This window comes from Tachypleus tridentatus, chromosome 12 (genome assembly GCF_004210375.1).
Source record: "Tachypleus tridentatus isolate NWPU-2018 chromosome 12, ASM421037v1, whole genome shotgun sequence".
NCBI classification, from domain to species: Eukaryota; Metazoa; Arthropoda; class Merostomata; order Xiphosura; family Limulidae; genus Tachypleus; species Tachypleus tridentatus.
Genome location: NC_134836.1, coordinates 50,060,017 through 50,081,409, shown reverse-complemented (window position 1 = coordinate 50,081,409; position 21,393 = coordinate 50,060,017). Strand labels below are relative to the sequence as shown.

Here is a 21,393-nt window from a genome sequence, read left to right as displayed (position 1 = left end):
TTATATTTCACAGATGGCGCTGTTTGTATTCTTAATACAAGCTACATGGAGCGGCTCAAGTAAACGTGGAAAAAAAAAAAAAAAGAGAGAGAGAGAGAGAAAAGTGTGATATATTGTTTATAACAGTTTGTGAGATTCCAGGTTAGAAAATGGTATTGTTTTGTTATTTCGGCATCTGCACAGTAAAATAGTTGTATCGTTTAAAAATGTTTACAGCTATTGGCGTAAACCTAACTTTAAAAAAATAATTTTGAGGACAAACCTGTTTTCATCGTCACCGTTAAACTAGACCAATATACAGTTTTAAAATGGAAAGCTAACAAAATGAACAACTTTCGTTGGAGTAGCAGCTGCTTTGATCATTGACACTGTTAATCCTGATGCACAGGTGCAATGTAGACTGGGAAGTCAACATGTTCAAGACACATTCAGTTGTGGTCATTCCTTGATATACAGTAGGAAATCATAAGCTTGACATCATGGATGGATTTAAAGCTCGAATCATGTTATTTTTATAGTCAACTTTCACTTTCGTTTTTAAAATACATACAACATTATAGAGAAAAAACACAGATATTAATGATACACTCACTTTTGTAAGTTCTATTTTTTGAGAAACTAAATATTTTATTTCAGTACATTTCAAAGCCAGATAAATTAAATCCAAAGAGACCAAACTGAGGACTTTTGGAAGGTTACCAGCATCTTGTGCTTCACGTAATTAACTATTCAATCATTTTGTTTTATGGTATTAGAAACTCTTAGATATGTTAATTACTGGGTTAATTTTCAGTCCTAATCTTAAAGATAGCTTTCGTTGTTTGTCCAGAAATAAATGTTAATTTTTAATAACGCGCCATTACTTAGTAATACGAAAAAGTTATCGATAACGATTGAAGATGGATCCCTCGACAACGGGATAAACTTATTGTATTCACAATACTACAACCTCAAAAATCAACGAGTGTCAGTTATGTTATTAAGTCTTAGCATTTTCTCCAAACACTTTATACTTTTCTGTCCCTGGCCTAAAATTATCGAATGTTTTTCATGTCGTTCATTAGGGGCGTCCATCTACTGACTACTTTTATATTTTTGCCTATTTCAACAGCTAGTGTGAAAAACTGAGAGAACTGATTCACTTTCTACATAACATACATATACAGCTTAAGTGGAATTAATAATGTTTTAAAATATAATTGGCTCTTCACGATGCCATCTTGAGTGAATAGCTGTAAACAATTTTATTTTCTTCGTTACGTGTTTCAATTTGAAAAGAAACAACTCGAAGTTACCAAGAATTTAACCTACTTAGAAAAAGACGGTCATACTGTCGAGGTTTAATCCCTTAATGTTAACTTTTTCACGAAGTTATAACTCATGCGTGTCAAATTTAACTATTTTCTGTTGCCACGCCAATTACATTAAACATGTATCGTCTCTTATAATTTTAGAATAAATATATGCCTAAAACTGAAGTACTGGTATTTCCACATTGGCAGTGTTAATAATTCACTATGTTTGAAATGTTATCACTAACCAGTATCACACCAAAATAAATAAATGGAAAACAACAGTAAGCTAAAATAAACCCACAAATACGTAAGTGTTTTTACCCAATGATTTGTTGTCGAGTTATAACAGCGATCATTTACTGATTACCAGGAAGCGAACCTTTAAACTTTCAATTCGCAATCCAACATGCAGACCACTTGGCATCACCTGCCCCAAATATCGAGTTGAAAAGTCGTACTTTTGATAAAGGGGTGAGAATACGTAACTTGTGATATACGTTATAAAAACTTGTCACACTTTTTATTAAACTCACCAACATTGTTAGATTATTGAAGTAAATATGAGTATACAATATATCAAAATTTATTGTTTGTAGCAACTCTTTTGTTTAAAATACATAGAAAGTTTTCTGTTCATGTCAACATGCTTAACTACTTATTTACGAAAACAAAATTTCTTCATCGTGTTTCTAAACGCTTTGTTCATGTTAGTTGCTGTAACAATTAAACAATACTAAAACCGACAAATATTGTAAACATTTATAAACGTTCATAACCCTACTTCTTGACACTCAAATTTATTAACTTCTGTTTTCATTCTAGTGGTCTGACAAATATTTCTGACTAAAACTGAGTCAAACAAGTTTCAGACCCCACCCACACAGCTTTTTTAATCTTGCAGGTTGCAAGCGATGTAACCTTTGTCCAGCGACTTCAAAATTTCAGTTTTTAGAAAAGTGTATCATTACAGAGATGTTCTTTGTCATTACCACGTCCATAAATGTTTCAGTTTAGTTACTGTCGTCCTTATAATCTAATTTACGTCGGTAATTACTTTCCGCATATTCTCCACAGTTCACAATTTTAAATTCCATCAGACTTAATAACCACCTCTTTGAATGTTTTGAAATACGCCGTGCCCCCCTCTTTAATTAAAGGGCAGTAACACTGGTTCTAAAGCGACTTGGTACTTCTAGTACTTACAAAGGTCTAGGACAGAAACATGCTATAAAGACCAAGGACAATACATTGTGTGAAATAAAAATATGTCTTCATATTCTCACCTGTATTAAAGAAAAATAATTTATTCAAACTGAAGTTCTGGGTTCTGTTTACAGACTTCAATGTTTTAAGTACGATAAATAATTTCAAGACCTCATGCAATACACTTTATGAATGACAGGCACCGTCACTACTGCTGTCATCAATAATGTCCTCCTTTAGTGATGTGTTCCAGTCACGCGGTCGCCCGTCTACTGTAGAACGTAAAACCAGCTCAGTTCAGACAATATATGCCACTTAAGTGAAGATAGTAGGTTTTCAAACCTTCCTTCCCGACATCTCTTTACGTTTACTCTTACCTTTCGTAACCATTTACTGGCACACGTATAATAATACTTGTTTCCTTATTTGTTATTGAGTAAAACTACCAGCACTCTGTCACCCACAAGGAACCAAACCTGGGGTTATACACTTTAAATTTCATAAGCTTTGTGCTAACCTAGCGGGAAACGTTCATACACAACTTTCATTTCACTTCTATGTCAGCTCTATCTTCAGATCTTCATATTTACATCCATTTGCAAAACTACCTCTCCTGTCATCTACGTGTACATCCATTTGCAAAACTACCTCTCCTGTCATCTACGTGTACATCCATTTATAAAACTACCTCTCCTGTAATCTACGTGTACATCCATTTATAAAACTACCTCTCCTGTAATCTACGTGTACATCCATTTATAAAACTACCTCTCCTGTAATCTACGTGTACATCCATTTATAAAACTACCTCTCCTGTAATCTACGTGTACATCCATTTATAAAACTACCTCTCCTGTAATCTACGTGTACATCCATTTATAAAACTACCTCTCCTGTAATCTACGTGTACATCCATTTATAAAACTACCTCTCCTGTAATCTACGTGTACATCCATTTATAAAACTACCTCTCCTGTAATCTACGTGTACATCCATTTATAAAACTACCTCTCCTGTAATCTATAAAACTAGTTATACTTAAGCTATACATTCATTCATTTTTCATCTATCAGTTCACGTCCATCTCTATTTTCACAAGTTTGTCATTTGTTCAAATATTCTTCTATCTAACTTGCTTCACCTGTACCGTCTTCTTGATCCTCTGGGACGGGCCTGGATACTCGTTGGAGTAGATGTCAGTAAGAAACAAGGAATTTATAAGGGTAGACTTCCCTAAGCCCGATTCACCTAGAACACAAGTACAAAATAAAATTAACACAAACCGATTCACTTGGAATAAAAGTTCGACATTTTAATTTACAAAGATTAAGTATATTATATCAAAACGATTTTAGGCCCTCACCATATGATTACAGCCCACGTAGAAACGTTCTGTCCTATTCTACCTTACGACCGTAAATCTTGATAAAAACCCTGTAGTGTAGTTTCTATTGCAAAAGGCTATTTCAGTAAGTTTATCATGTTCAAAATACGCCGCTTGTCTCTTCACATCTTTCCATAATCCATCTAAGACCCAAAGTCGGTTTCTTAGTGTACGTTTCAATAATTCTAACAAATCAGGAAACTTGGCTTTTATGTGGACTGGAATCACTCCCCACTTCTTTCTCCAACTACTTGAGATATGAAATAGTTCAATACGAGGCATGACTGAAAGCTTTATTATTTTAGTCTCGTTTCCGTACAAGGAAGGAAATTCTGTATCGGTCAAAGTGTCCAGTGCATTGGTCCAATAGTAAGCAGATACACCTTACATCCATTCTTCTGATCGCCAACCTACTCCTACGGCGAAATTCATGGAATATAATGAATACTTTTGAAACTTTTCCCACGCACTGTTCCTTAGAAAATGGCACAAGTCTTGTTAAAATTATCAAAGTACCCATAAGCTTTTATATGTAGATACCGTTAAAAGAGGTTTCTATAGTTTACACCACTTTTCCAGGTGGACAGCTTTTGCTACTGACCTGTTTGTACACTCACTTGTTACAAGATCTCGTACTTTGCTTACCAAGGCTGGAATACGACAGGTATTTTTTCTTGGTGGTCTTGGCTCTACAAGTTGACACCTATTTAGTTGTTTTCCATTATCATCAAACACAAGGACTATCTCAATCTTGAAAGTTTGACACCTATGGCACAGACACATCTTTATGATCTTAGTGTATTAATATTTTGGGTTGGAAATAGTCGTTACACACACACACACTTCCAAAAATAATTAATACCTACAAAATGGCAAACAGTATCAAAATATAGTTCAGATACATATCGAACCACTACGAATTTATATGAATCATGGTTGTCATAAGACATATTGACGTGCATATTCAAAATTGGACAGTCCGATTCACCTGTAAACATAATTACACTCGTACTTAAAATACTGTTTTTGTCAAATCTGCAAAAAAAAACTGCTTTTGCTTGTTTTAATACAACCAAATTAGTACAGGATAATAACTACTAATACATGCATAAATATGTTTTATTTCATTCGATATAAATCAAACTGGTATAGACAGCGTTGAAGTTATACAGATTGCTAAAAGAAAAGGCATAATTACGTTTTACAACAGATATGCTTAACTATGTGTAACTGATTAACGAAACTCAAAGGAAGAACAAAACCAAATTTTATCATAATGCATAACGTGAATACATGAAATAAATTTTAGCAGCTAGTATGTTAATACTTAAAATCACGTTCTGTGTCGCGAATATACATAATATTTTCCAATTGATGTATTATGTTAACCTCGAAAAATTACAAATGTTGGTTTTTATTTACACGCAGACGTAGAAAGAATGATATATTATCAAATTAATAATTACCTTTATAAAAAAGAATGTTAGCTATCATCTATATTAAACATACGAATTAATGTACCACATTGTTATTTTACGATTAATTAGGTTTAGAAAACTAATTTATCTAAGTCTTGCCATAAACAGTTGGCATGTCTTAATAAAAGTTGGGCTTTTTTACATAATGGCATAGCAAGAGGTAACATGATCTCAACAAAAATTAGTGTTAACTGAAACATCAGCTCATCATTTGTTTTGTATTTCGCACAAAACTACTCGAGGGCTATCTGCGCCAGCCGTCCCTAATTTAGCAGTGTAAGACTAGAGGAAAGGCAGCTAGTCATCACCACCAACCGCCAATTCTTGGGCTACTCTTATCAATGAATAGTGGGACTGACCGTAACATTATAACGCCCCACGGCTGAAAGGGTGAGCATGTTTGGTGCGACAGGGATTCGAACCGCTCATCGTATAAGGTAAAGTGAAACAGAAATAAAACGTGCTAATCGTGTTGTAAAAACAAAATGATACAGTACAATAATACAAAAATTAATCATCAGAAAGTTGTGTCACTGTAACGAAACCTATTTAACAGAATAATAAAACCAAGACAACACCCCAGAATATACTGTAAAACAAACTAGCCAGGAAACTACAGAAGTGAAACCTACTCATCACTGTGGTGGTTCACCTCACAAAACCACCTACATCAAGTTCACACTTCTTGACGATTATGTAAACAGTATCATATCCTTCCTTTTCAACGATGGCAGTAACATTAACGTATTTCCTCAAAAGTGTCATACAGGAAATCAGTAGTTATAATAATACATATGTTATTAACAACGAAGAGTTTCTCACGTACACACTCTTCCGTAATGTAATACTGAAAGATTGTCACAATAATAGATTTAAGTTATTGACAATGCTTAGTTAGTCACGTATATACATGTCATTCATCTGGTAAATAGAAATTATGTTTAAACAAGTAGGTAAAGCAGAACACCTTAGTAACGTACATAAAGTTATCACTTCTGACATATTACAAAATTTCAACAGCACACAAAACTAAAATAACTCAATACTAAAAACATGGAATATTAAGGCACGTGTACCACTGATTTCTTTGGAGGCGTGCAGCATAAGTACAAGCTACGCCTACCAAAAACTTTTATCCCAGTTTTCAAATGTCTGATTACAAATCATAGCGTCTCTTTGAGACACCATATTAATAGTGGCGGCGCCGGGGTAGGGGGCTTTGAGCCCCCCAAATGAGCCAAACCCCCCTAAGCCCCCAATATTGTTACCTACATATATTCATAAAATATGGAAAACACAACCATCGTTGTTGCTTAACAGTTAACACCAAAGAGACATAGATCTGTAGAACTCAACGTCTTCCTTAAAACGGAAGTATGTGTCATGCGTCCCATAGCAAGTACTGAATGCACTGACACTCATGTGCTGTATTGCCGCTCCCTGTGTAATGCCATTCTATCTTGAGCTTTGACGAAGATTAGACAACCACGTTGATTTCAAGTTACAACAGATCATCAGGGATTTTACTTTTCTTTTATCGAAAAGTAAAACATAGCATGCATGTATAAGTGTATTGTGTATAGGTAAAAACTATGAAGCATTTAGCCAGTGTTGTGTCCTCTGTGAGATCATTTTGCATTGTGTATCAGCCATCCAAAATTGTACTGATGGTTGTGGCATATACTTAAAACTGTGACTTACAATCCAATTAATGTTATACTTATGATTAGATAATAACCTTACATGTTAACTGACCAAATAATATTTCTAAACAATTCTAGAATGAATTTTGAAATTGTTATTGGGCTATTTAGAAGTGCCTAACTTAATGTAATGTAGTAGTTACATTATTGTAACAGGTGCTTGTCACACTTATGATAATAAGAACAATTTCACAATCACAAACATGATGAAAGATAGTTAGCCTGATAGTGACCTTACTTTTCCTCAGAGTGTATTAACTTCACATGGGATAATTCGTTTCTGCTATGTAAACTATGTATTTATGTTATACTTTTGATTTGTAGCTTTACTCTTAATGGTATATTAAATGTTCAATCTAAACTAATTTTGAATTTCTTTATTATTATATATTACCTTGGGTGTAATTTAGGTGAGCTTCCTCTTTTACATATACACATTTTCATAAACAGATTTCTAATTTGTAATAATGAATTATTAATCAGAGTATGAGTTTCCAATGAAAACTGCATTGAAAACAGTTCAAAATAGTACACCTTTCTGAAATGTACCTTGGTATTTACATTATTATAATTTACCATCTCTACTTCATATTGATCGCATTTTGGGAAACCCCTCCACAGTTTACCTCAGCCCCCCCAAAGAAAATATCCTGGTGCCGCCACTGCATATTAAACAACTGTTAAAATACGATAATAACCATCTGTTCTGGTGGTATGTTAAGGTAGGTTAACTGAAAACATGGTAAGACCTTGATAAAACGATCAATGTAGCTTGTTCTTTTGATATTGTGCAAACGTTCGACATCGCGTGACAACAGTGTGAGGTTCCGGATGTCACAAGATGAAACTACCTAACTTTTTGGAAAACAGGAAATGTTGAATAAATATGGAGGGCAACTAATCAGAGTACGATGTTCCAGATGTTTCTCCTTGAGAGGGGTAGTTAGTCTCATATTATTCATCAAGTATGTAAAAGACGTACCATCAGTAGACCGAAATCTGTTGCAACTCATAATTCACATATGACGTGGCAATCTGCAGAAGTCCCCCTAACCCCTCTTTTGCTGCTACAAACCCACAACTGACGTTAGACCAAGTAGTTGGATACTGTCAAAAGCACAGAGTCGAAATAAATATTTGAAAAACACAGGTGGTTACACTCTCAAGATAAATTAAAGCATAAATACACCGATCAAAGATGTGCTTACGTGTAACCTACCTCCAGACTACATCCAACCGGAGATGTACTTACGTGTAACCTAACTCCAGACTACATCCAACCGGAGATGTACTTACGTGTAACCTAACTCCAGACTACATCCAACCGGAGATGTACCTACGTGTAACCTAACTCCAGACTACACCCAACCGGAGATGTACTTACGTGTAACCTAACTCCAGACTACACCCAACCGGAGATGTACTTACGTGTAACCTAACTCCAGACTACACCCAACCGGAGATGTACTTACGTGTAACCTAACTCCAGACTACACCCAACCGGAGATGTACTTACGTGTAACCTAACTCCAGACTACACCCAACCGGAGATGTACTTACGTGTAACCTAACTCCAGACTACACCCAACCGGAGATGTACTTACGTGTAACCTAACTCCAGACTACACCCAACCGGAGATGTACTTACGTGTAACCTAACTCCAGACTACACCCAACCGGAGATGTACTTACGTGTAACCTAACTCCAGACTACACCCAACCGGAGATGTACTTACGTGTAACCTAACTCCAGACTACACCCATCAGAGATCTACCCATGTTGAACCCATCCTTCAGACTAGCACGTCAGCAGAATTTTTATGGATCATACGACTTTAAATTAACCTGGCAAATTCGTCACAAGGAAGTTAGGAAGAAAATTTCGCGACGAGCGAACTATGTTAGGAAACAACCAAGGAATAATACCACGTAATAATCTACAAAGAATGCACACAACAAGCAGCTAAATACGTCTGGATAAACGATTTTTCTATATACATATATTAAATGTACACTACAAACAATACAAAATTCAGTCCTTCTAAACACGTACGTGATTATACAGGCACTTTATGACTGACTGACTCCTACGTTGTTCAATCAACTATTAATTGCCAAAAGTACCTCATGAAGAACGTTGTATCATACACCATGATACTATACTATTGAACATCTACTGTAAGTATAGCAAAAGGTCATCTGTTGCTGCACTAACCTTTACATCATTTGGATAATTTATTAAAATAGTATTAAAAAGGGTATCATGTGTATAGTACTCTCGTGATATACTAACAAGTGACTATGTCGCAATATATGTCACTATTTTCAAATTTAAGACTATATGCCCAGAACTAGAGGTATATATCACACAAAATTCCACACGACGGACATGACCTTGACAAGGGTTAGTGCATTTCCTAAGGCCATCAAGAAGTACGCAACCCTCATATGTAACGTTTGGTATTTAACAGTAAATTAGAATGGTGTAGAAACAGCTATACGAGAAATTACATCACCAGCAAAAGATGGAGGAAGAAGAACCTGTTCCTCCAAGATCTCGATTTTGGTTATCAGTTAACGGTTAATAACTAGGGGATAAACACGTACTTCGCATACGATGTATGTACTTAAATTATTATTAGTAGCTGGGGTACCCATACCCTGGACGGAAGTTACGTAAATTCATGATTAATGAAAGATTATCTTAAGATTGTGAAAAGTTGTTCCCATACATATAATTAAAAAAAACACACCAAAAACGCCCATAAAAAACAAACAATATAACACAAAATGTGAAACTAATTTTGAATGCATCTCCTCATGGACCCAACAAATCTTCATGCCGAATTTAGTGAAGATCCATCTATATGAAAGAAATAGTAGTAAAAAAAACAACAACAACCGCAAAATGCAAAACTAAAAATTTGTGTATTTCCTCGTGGATCTAATAAACCTCGATACCAGTTTTGGTGAAGATTCACACCCTGCGAAGTATTTATATGGACATACAACAGACGGTACTATTATAGTTATACAGATGGCGCCAATGCATTAGATCTGCGTGTGATGTATTAATGATGTCATATCTGCACAATGATAATGGAGAAAAATAAAGTTCTTGGTGACAGGAAACGGAGTCAAAACGGGAAAATCGTAACCCCTATTGTAAATCTAAATGCACATAGGACAAAAATTTCGGGAACTTGGGGTTGCACATCGTATAATAAAAAAGTTTTTTCCAGTATCATATAAACAAAAGTTCCATAATACAGTAAAACTTAAGGCGGAATCGCACGGGACCAACTAAAATTTCCGGCTTAAGCAGATTTTCTGGCTTAGGCATAGTGAACATGCATTTCTTTAATTGTATATGATTTTTGAGTGGAACGTTATACTTGCTGGGCTCAAAGGAAACAAGACGTTTGTGAATAAAGCTATTATACTGTTTATACTATATTCATTGGAATAAGAACAAAAAATAGACATTGAAAATATACCTAAGTACGCAAAATCTTAATCAAATATAGTTGAAGAAAGTTTCCAATTCAACTCTTTCGCTTTAATTAGCTTTCTCATGCAGTTAAATTAGAACGCCAACTCTACGCGCTTTTCATGAAGTTCATTTTCCCCTTCATTTTTGCATACAATTTTATGGCATTAATATAACGTAACACTTGCGACGAAATAAAATTTCTATTTCCTCACTATCTTTTCCATTTTGTTCATCTTCTGAAACTCTCACACTGCTACCGTCTTGCGATTTTATTATAGATTTTAAATAAATTTCATCAGATTCTGTTAAAACATTCTTGTCAACGTTCACAGAACTTTCCGCGTTCACAAAATCGTCTGCATAAGTCTTCTCAGAGTTTGGATTTCACTAGAAACATCATAACAAACAACTTTATTAAAATGAGAGTATTAAGTAAATTTTCCCTAAATTTTAAAATTATGAAAGATAGGAATTTGTTTTCTCGTGAGAATTATTTAAAGAGTAGAATTTTGCACCTAAAAGACAAATATATTTCTACAAATCATGAATCTAATTTAACTGCAAAAATAATGACGGCAGAAAAAAGAACAGAATATATTTAACCAATATTTACTGTAACAAAATATCCGAGAACTTATTAATATTTAAAGAAATAATTAATTAAATAAAAAAACTAATATTTAATCAAAAACATTTTTCGCCTTACTCAAGTTCTTATCCTACTTGATAGATGAGGTAGGTGAAAAATAGTTTTCCATCTACATTACGCAGGTTCTATCATATATATAGAGGGCCCTTTATAAGGGAAATCTTAAGATAATGCTGCAAAATTTTGATATTTCCGGCTTGTACAGGTTTCCACCTCAGACAGATTTCACTGAGGATGATTAGACTACAGAAACACTGTTTAGCAAAAACTAAATAAACGATCTCCAAAGCGTAAAGCGTGTAGTGTGCCACGCAAGCCAAATCACAAATATTTATTTCACATATGAATTAATGTTGTTGTATTATGTAGTGGGGCATAAATGAAACAAAATAAACTAAGCAAAATATGGAGTTATTGCATATAGATTTAAAATAAAGAGGTGTAAAAATGTGGGATGGCTGTATGTTAGATACATCTCCGAACTCATTTTGTATGAACACTTTGTATACAATCGCCATTTTTTGACAAAGTTCTCGAAATCTACTCTTGATCAAGTGATGATGTAAAACGCTGAATTTTTAAAATTATATCAAACATTGTTTATTGCGGTCCCCCTTTATCCATAGTGGTATCAACTGTCTTTACTCTACCCTCGAGTATTAGCAATGAATTCAGTCCACTACATTAATTCAATTTTTGTCTAATTATCGATTTTTAGGTACATGTATTGAGAAAGTTATAATTAAAATACATTTTCAAAATAATGAATTTTTAAAAGTATGGGATAAATAAATGTAAATATACTTTCGCCTTATTTGTATTGTTGTTGTTGATTTTTGTAACTTTTCTGAATATATATCTATATAGTTCGTATTTGTATATTAACTGAAACGAAACTTATGACAGGGACTATCATGGCTACTTGATGTATATTAAATAGTGGCAAACTCACGCTTCGCGTACGAAGCGTATGTAAGCTTTAGGCCCAATTGTCAATTTTTAACTATCTATTGAAATTTGTATCGAGACATAATGGTATTGCGTTTATTTATTAGTCACTGAAATGTAAATAATCATTTTGATGTGTTTCGTTGTGTATTTGTTTATGTTACTAAAGTAACTGTCTTTCAAGTTAATTACAAAACACTGTAGTTCTGCACTCGTATAGAACAATGCGCATTACACGTAATTAGTTTTTGTACTCGTACATACGTAAAAGTACCACCGTACAATTAGCCAACATGAATATTGTGTTTCCATGCGAACTACCATGTAGACACGTAATAAGTGACTGACAAACACTGTTCTTTAATAAACTGAACGGAACACAATAAAATTTGCGGCTTTTGTTTTTGGGTGAAATACTAGGAGAACTAAAAAAGTTCACTGGATGACGAACCTGTCATGATCTGAAATGATGAATTACTTACTACGTTTTCTTTTCCTTTTACATAATGCAAAATAAAATCGTTTTTTCAAATGTTAACAAATTGAAGAGTGAAAATAAAGAATGAATATCGATATATATACACCAAACTGTAGACGTATTCAGAGCTGACAAGGCCTTTTACTGTGTACAATTCCTCTTCAAGTTTCATGAGGTTTAATTACAAAGCATTTTTCTCATCATGAGAGTTCACGAGTTATAACTGCAATCAACTGAGAAATATATTTTCTCTATTCTACGTAAAACTATTTTAGTTTTTGCTTTGTTCAGTATATCCAAAATTTTCTTTTAATATTGGAAAACATCTTCAAAATTCCTGAATTATCAATAACTTAAGGTCTATCCAATAAGAAGTAAATTCGTGATTTCCCGTTTGCTTTAAATTCAATGCACGTGTTTGTTCCTAATGCATTACATTATTGTGACAGCATATAATAAATCATGATAAATGCAGTTCTGTGAGAACACAAAAACACGTGGCGTAATGCGACAAGAATCTCACTGAACTGTTGCATGTCAAAGTGGATTACAGATTTGTTCGTGTTTATGTGCAGCTGTTACGGATTTGTGATCCATTACAGATATATTATTTTCACAGACACCTTTTCTACACGCAACGTTGATTACGTCATCGAGTAGTATGGGCACAGAAACAATTCAGGTCTATAGCAGTAAAGTTAAAAGTGCGCGTATGTTTGGGGAGGGGAGAGGGGAATTTGATCTAGCGAAGCGAGATAATGTGCTCATCCCTTACGACTAGGATCCAGGGCTCGCTTTAGGGCCCTGAAAGTTTCGTGGTTATAGAATAAATGCTATACATTCTCTACCTCTTTCTGAAAATAATTTTTCCCAATTTTGATTAATTTTTACTGAGACAGATTGAAAAATGGAGGTCTTACCTCGCGCCCTACGTCACTACAACCGTTTCTTCCTTAAATGTGGTATTTATCAGATAGGTGGGATTTGGGGCAATAAACTACTCAACTTAAATGTCGCGTTATATTACATCCTACAGAAAAATGCGAAGAAACTGCTCCCCTTGTCCTCCGAAATCCAGCCAATGATTTATATTCTTTAGTAGACATATAAAGATAAAACTATGAAAAGTAAACGAAGTTTTTATTAGTTATTAGTTTGTTGGTTGTTTTTTTGATAAAATGATTACAAGATGTACCCCTATAGAAGTATTGTATAAAAAGTTGGAAAAGCCACATTGAGCTGTCTGCTGAATAGTCCATCGCAGGGAACTCGAACCCCAGATTTTCGCGTTGTAACTCCATAAACTTACCTTTGGGACATTTTATCGAACGAGAAACGTCGAAAACTGTCACACCACAGTCATATTGATGACATTCTAAGACCAAAAATTTTTTTTTTTTAAATTTTGACCGTTTTACAAAAATTAGTATTTTCAGCAGCTATTCTCCAGCAAAAGCTAAGATTTTTGTTCTCGCTAGTTTGATATGTATAATCTCAATAAAACGTTAACATGCATGTTAACCTCTAACAGTCTAGAAAATAAGCCAGTGATATGAGAGTTAATAGAAAATCTCTGCCATTGGTAGTACTGGTACAATAGGTTTTATTATTACACCGTTGTTTCGAATACTTAAAATAAATCATAATAACACGTTGAGACAAGCCAAAATCCGAGGGTTCCTAATATAAAAATGCTAAAATTCAGTAGCTAATTCAAAGGATTAATCCTTTGCCTTCTTAAACAGAGTTACAAAGAGTGGAAAAAAAAGCGGCCTACCTTGAAAATGTTGTTAATTTGTTATGCATTTTATGAGAAAACATAAAATATGTGAAACTATATACAGTTTTTAGAATGCATTCGACGAGATCTGTTGAAATATAATACCAAATCCTAATTACTGGTGGTTTTCGTAAATCACTGAACTTTTCATGGTTTTAGTTATATTTTCTTGTAAAAACTGTTGTACACTTGCTGTAATTTCTTAGATATTGTTATTAGAATCAGCCTGTAAAATAACCAAACAAGTTTCTCTGCAATAATCGAATGTAAAAAAATGAAACTGAAAATAACACAAACCAGTTTCACAAGTTAATCTTTAGTAGGCCTTACGTTGGTTATCAGTGCTGCTTAACATTAACATGGCATGCCTTCAGTGGGTTTGTGAAGGTTTGAGAGATTGACTGCAATCTTTCTTTGAGTAAATCAAAAAGTTTATATTACGTTATTCGGTTTAACTCAACCCATAAATTTTCAATCGGATTGATATCAGATGATTACCTGGCCATTTCATAAGATCAATTCTCTCATTTCTCAAATATCTTTAAACAAATCCACAATTGCAGACAAACGTTTTTGATCATATTGCAGGTTAACTGGAATATAAAGATCTGAAAACTACACCAGGTATACAACATTTTTTTTAATTTTTTTATGAGAAAATGTAACTACAACCATTAAAAGTTCAGGTATTTACGAGGGTCAGTATTAAAACTAGGATTTGATACCATATCTGAACAATCCTCGTCGAGTATGCTTCTAAAAAGTATATATGGTTTTACATATTTTTTATTGTCTAATAAAAGATATAGCAAATTAACATTTTCATGGAAGCATTTTTTGTATACCCCCTGTATGCCCTTTTACATTTGATACAATAAAACAGGTCATTGCCTTGTTAAATATAACAGTCATTAGCCTTACAGTGTAGGTCTTGGGATTGCTTATCTTATATACAATTTTATTTTCGATCAACACATTTTAAGTGTTTCCTCAACACCTTTTATTTATTATTTTGATAGAATATCATTGATTTTTGTTCATTTCGACGAAATTATTTGTATCCCGTGTTCATACAAATGCATTATTTTAGCTCTTACGTTCCATTTCCTTCCACTTGGTTACATTTACAGAGATGCCAACCATTACGATTTTGGTGTATACATTACGACTATACGCTCATACAGACAAATATTACGACTTGTTGCAACTCCCAAATTATTATGTATTATATAGGCCTATACAATAAAGTGATAAATTGTTTTCCCACGGCTTGAAAGGGGTGAAAAGAAAAATTATAGTGAGATACAAATAAATTTTGATAATAAATAAAAGACAGTCCAAATGGCTACTTGCGATAATCATGTTTGTGCTTGAAGTAATAAAAAATAATATTTGTATCTCCGACGTCTACCAATAGTTTGAGTGTGGTGCTTCTCCATACTGGGTACGTGGGAAAATCCATAGTTACGTCATCAGTGCTTGTCAGCCAATCAACGCTCGCATAGATGAGTATTTCTCATTTTCTAAGCGGCAAAGAAACACCAATGCGATCGTTCACAAGTTGGAAAAAAGAAGCCTCATTCACCAAATTGTCTTGTTTCTGGCAAATATAAAAGGACTAAAACTGTGAATCAAAAATTTAGGAAAGAGTATAGTGCAAAATATCCGGTCATTGCATCAAAAGTTTGTGACAGTCATGCGTTTTGTAAAGTTTGTCACATCGATTTTTCTGTGACGCATGGCGGGATAAACGATTGTTCCAGATATACAAAATCTGGCATCTCACCAACAAAAGGCTGAGGCGAAGACAAAAACGATGCAGATAACAATATTTATGAGTAATAATTCAGAATATGAAAAAAGAATTTCAAAATAATTTTTTAAACTGTATTTATTAAATACACAAACACAGTCATAATTGAGCAATCTATAGCAGTAATAAATAATAACAGTTATAATAATAATAATATACTAATAATAAACAGCTTAGAGACATTGGTCAGGCCTAGTAGCCGCAAATGATAAAGGGCTCTATCTACAACCATTACGCTCAGTCATTTGAAATAGTTGAAATCTCTGCATTTACGTAATATAAATAGCAGTGTCTCTAAAAATAGGAACCTCAAGGTTATTTTATACCAAAATTAAAAATTGTTTGATTTTAATTTCGTGTAAAGCTACTACACAAGCCGTCGCTAGTTAGAGAGGAAGCAGCTAGTCAACAACAACTACCGCCAACTATCAGGCTACTCTTATCAAGGAGTACTGGGAATTGCCTAAAGTTATAACACCTCCATGGCTAAAAGGTCGGGTATGTACGGCGACAGTGATTCGAACCCACGATGTGCGTACTGCGAGTCGAGCGACCCAATCACTAAGCCATACCAGGGTCCTTATATAGTGCAACTCTCCTTATAAAGTTCAATTTACTTCAAACACCCACACCAATGCATATACATTTTCTTCCAATTACACATGTATCAGGGGACAAAAATCCATAATATTTCTAAGTGGTCTTTTGAAAAAAAAATTAAATGCTCCACACTACAAACCTGTGTGTATATAATACTCTTGGAACAAACCTAACATTTATGCTAATTCAAACACAAAACAGTAATATGGTTGGAGATCACTATTTTAATACCAACCAAAAAGTATTTCTTATTCGAGGCGTTAATATTCATCACGCTTCGTTTGGATCGGTCCCATCATTCCCACGTTCCAGGAACATGTCCCACGATATCTATAAATAGGCCAAGGATCCCGAGAGAGTCAGAGGCTCCATCTGGGAGATGAAATTAAAGAAGATCCTTTCACGAGATGAAAAGACAACTATTATTTCTTGAGAAGAGTAAAGAAATGCATGTTTAACGACCGACAGGATCCATCAAGTCTATTAGGTTTATTTTTGTTACTCTTGTTGCTATTCTAACTAGTCCATGGACCTGCTGGCTGGTAAGGGCCGACTAAAGATGCGAAGTTAGGACCTTGATATATATATCATAACGATTTACGTAAATTCTATATGTGAATAAAATGGTTTGTTTTTAGTTGTCTTATTACATAGAATTATGATAAGATAAACTGATGAAGTAAGAATAAATTTATTTTAAATGTCGACGTTTCGCGCAACTACTTTTCATGAGGCTTGACTGGTTGTGGCCACTCACCAGAGGAGTTTTTAATAAGGGTTCTCCTCCCTGCAAATAAAGAGTCCTATTGCAGCACGTTTGTCAGCAAGTAGTCCATAATTTCGAGTCCCCAAACAGAGGGAGTCAACCCGGCTAGCAGGAACTTGCTTCTATTTTGTTATTTACTTCTTTAAATACATCACTTCGTACCTGTTACCAGAGAAATGAACGACGGGTGTTCAAACTAACGTATGCTTGTATGAATGTATGACTCAAAGCAACCGAAACAATACGCAATCCTTAACAGCTGCGGCACTTTATATTCTTTTAGGCATGATTATAATAAATTAACTACAAAACCTTGAGCATGGTCAAATATATCCATCGACAACTGTAATTAAAAAAATTCAAATCGGTCAAAAGATGACGGTGCTATGAGCTAAAAAACTTTGTACTCGAAAAGATTAAAAAAACAACAAAAAAACAAAAGGTAAAACAATGTAATAAATACATATAAAAGCTAACGCCACGATGAAATTTATATGAATAGTTTTTGTTTCAGTTTCCTGGTAATAAATATTTTTTAGAAGTCACAGTTTTCACCGTAGGTTTTGGGGAATAATTTATATTTACAGAAATACAACGTTTTAACCTGTATATATTCAAACAACTGACCAACGATTCGAACGCCGTTCCTACTTAAGTTACAAACTTTTCCTCATAATTTACTGTAAAATCTTTAATTGATAAAAATAACAATGAACTTTATTCCCAACTTCAACGTTATAAAAGCAACAATCAATTTTTTCCACACAATACGTTATGTTTGTCTGTTTGAAGATTTCACGCAAAGCTACTCGAGGGCTATCTGCGCTAGCCATCCCTAATTTTGCAGTGTAAGACTAGAGAGAAGGCAGCTAGTCATCACCACCCACCGCCAACTCTTGGGCTACTCTTTTACCAACAAATAGTAGGATTGACCATGACCTTATAACGCCCCCACGGCTGAAAGGGGCGAGCATCTTTGGCGCGACTGGGATTCGAACCCGCGACCCTCAGATTACGAGTCGAACGCCTTAACCCACCTGAACATGTCGGGCCTACATGTTATGTATAACTGGAAGAAACGGTTTGATATATATGTTAAAGTAAACTATAGTTTAGGAAGAGAATTGGCTAGAAAGTGTGTGTTAACAGATTCAATAAATATCACTAGTATTTGTTATCTGGAGCGGCTGTTAACAGACGAAAATTTTGTAGTTAGAATCAGAATGAAGGTAAAGCTAACAGGAAACTTAACTACACTTACAGAATCTTCAAGTTTACTGTTAAAGTGGATTGAAATGTCCCAAAAGTTTGTGTTCAGTGAGAAATATACTGATCCAAGCAATTACTTCAAAAATACAGTAGATAATTTCTGGTTTTAATAATTACAACGTTTTGACTCAAAGGCTCAGAGTCTTCATTATTATAAATCTTACATTCAACAGTGACTCAATGAGTTAAAACGTTGTAATTATTAAAACCTGAACTTGTCTCCTGTAAAAGTTATTGTAAGTGTAATTTTGAAATAATCCAAACGTTAGCTTGCGCTTACTGAAGTGGAAATTAGGCCTACATAACTAACACTTGGAATGGCTACAGTTCACACAACGCTACTTGTTCAATCGATATTGTTGGTCGAAGCGAATTGAAAGTAAGACACTGATCGTTACGGTATTCAAATATATATTGTAGGTTGTATTCGACAAGCTGTAATAAGGACCCTCAAGAGCCATGTGCAATATTCAAGCCATGAGTAAAGAATGCAATTTCATATTATTTTGTTGTACAAAATACAAAAATGAATTTCACGAAGACGAAGCCGAGATTATTAAATTGTTATATACTTTCACTTTATAACACTCCATTTATAATTATCTTTGGAGGAAAAGAAGAAATCCCACTGAACTCTAAACCGCTGTCCGTTTCTTTCTTCCAGTTAAATTTGCAAACAGAATTAATTGCATTACAAAAAAAAAAAAAAGATACTATAACAAATTATACAACGCGTTTACAAGCATATTATTATGCAACATGTGTTTGTTTTATCAGCATATTTTACCACTTAGTCTATTTTATCTCGCCAGGTGTCGAGATTTAGAAGAATCGCTCGATGCACCAACCATTCACTCTTTAGTTTCTAGCATCTGTTTCTATCACATACATACATACATGTATTTTTCTCGTCTCGTCACTCTCAAACCCTGTACCATCGGCGCAAGCTGTGGGAAGACAAACTGTTGTTAAACTGGGCATGTGGCAAAAATATACCAATTATTTTTAGCTGGCCACACAAACGTTAACATTAGGTAAACATACAAATATTTACACCCACTGTTTCACTGACAAGTCCATGAAAAAAAAAAAACAAACGTCAAGTGGTCCATTGTCAATGAGTAGTAAATTAGCTAAAGGTCGAAATATATGAATGAATAAATGTTGCGACGCATGCGTATCTAACCCTTTTTAATTGTATTATGCCCTTCATAGTAATACACTGTAATGCAGTCTTACCACAGCTCTAACGATAGTTTTGTATTTTATCTTAACGGCTTCAACCTTTAATTAACATGAGATTCGCCTGTTTATTCAATTATTACATACAACGAACTAACGTTTCCAGCTGTAGAAGGAACTTTATTTGTTTATGTATTTTTTACCTGTCTAAAATTTGTACAATAAGTATCAGAAACGAAACCAACATTTTTAGCCATTCTCTTCCTTTCAAAGTATTATAATTGGATACCAACAAAGGAAATGTATATTTTTCAACATCTACTGGACCATTTTGTAGTAGTAGTAAAAAAGATGATTTATACAGGTGAGCAGTGATGGATGACCATGTGGTCATGGTAATCAGCATTGTTTTAAGTTCTAGGAAGATTTAAGCAAGTGGAGATAAACATTCCAAAGAATGTATTTAAAACTTTCTTATTCTAATATCTAACATAGAGATAAACAGTAAAATATTTTAGCATGAAGTCGGTGTTTTCCAAACTGTAAGCAATCCCCCTGGTGGTGAATGTATACAGGCAGCTGGGGGGGGGATAGCCTTTTGGCAGAAGAGCCCAAAAACTAACGATATAAAACACAGAAGAGTTAGAAACAATAACCTACCAAAAATATCACATGGCTAACATTTTGTTTGTTCCTATGTTTACTCATTCCTTATAAGCATTTTTTTAAAATTTAAAACGATTATTAAATACAGGTAAAAAAAATGGCTTTTACTGTTATCACTTGCAAAAATTATTTTAATGGGAAGGGAGAGAGCGCAATGGAAACTTTGATGATTTACTGGGAGGGAACACTGTTTAACGTTTGGAAAACACTGTGTTAAGTTGTTAGTTTAATGCATTATAAATGTATAACAGCCCAATATGAGGTTAAGTGCCCTGTTTTTGAAGCAGGAGCTTTCTTTCTGTAGAAAGGAAGAATCCCCAAGTCAATCCCCACTGAAAATTTTATGGTTATATTTGTAGTTGATAAGTGCTAGGATAATGTCTATCTGTTTATTAGTAAGAAAAGGACTGTCTCATGTCTATTACAGAATGACACAGACACATTACTTACTGAAAAACTAATGCAATATACGAATCAAACAAAAGTATTAGAACAGCACATCTGGAAAAGCAGCTGATGTGTTTTGCTGCTGAAACTCCACTTAATGAAATGAGCTCACCTTTAATGTTAAACCATAGCCTGGAATGATATCTGACACTAACCACTAATAGAATAACAGCCATCTTGAACAGCAACTCCTCACAAAAAAATTTAGTGTCTGTTCTTTCTGTTCCGTGAGTGGCATG

At 34.2% G+C, this 21,393-nt stretch overlaps 1 protein-coding gene across 12 annotated transcripts in view; it reads right to left on the bottom strand.

The window, feature by feature from the left end:
* The window catches only part of LOC143233275 (septin-7-like), a 75,857-nt gene that overhangs the window by 13,566 nt on the left and 40,898 nt on the right, over positions 1–21,393 (bottom strand). For 11 of the 12 annotated variants that reach the window (XM_076469369.1, XM_076469371.1, XM_076469375.1 and 8 more), the window contains one exon: positions 3,640–3,746. In XM_076469369.1, the coding sequence (XP_076325484.1) occupies positions 3,640–3,746 (107 nt within the window). Of the gene's footprint in view, positions 1–3,639; positions 3,747–9,866; positions 9,927–21,393 lie in introns of all 12 variants that reach the window. The other variant, XM_076469376.1, reaches the window with a different exon arrangement.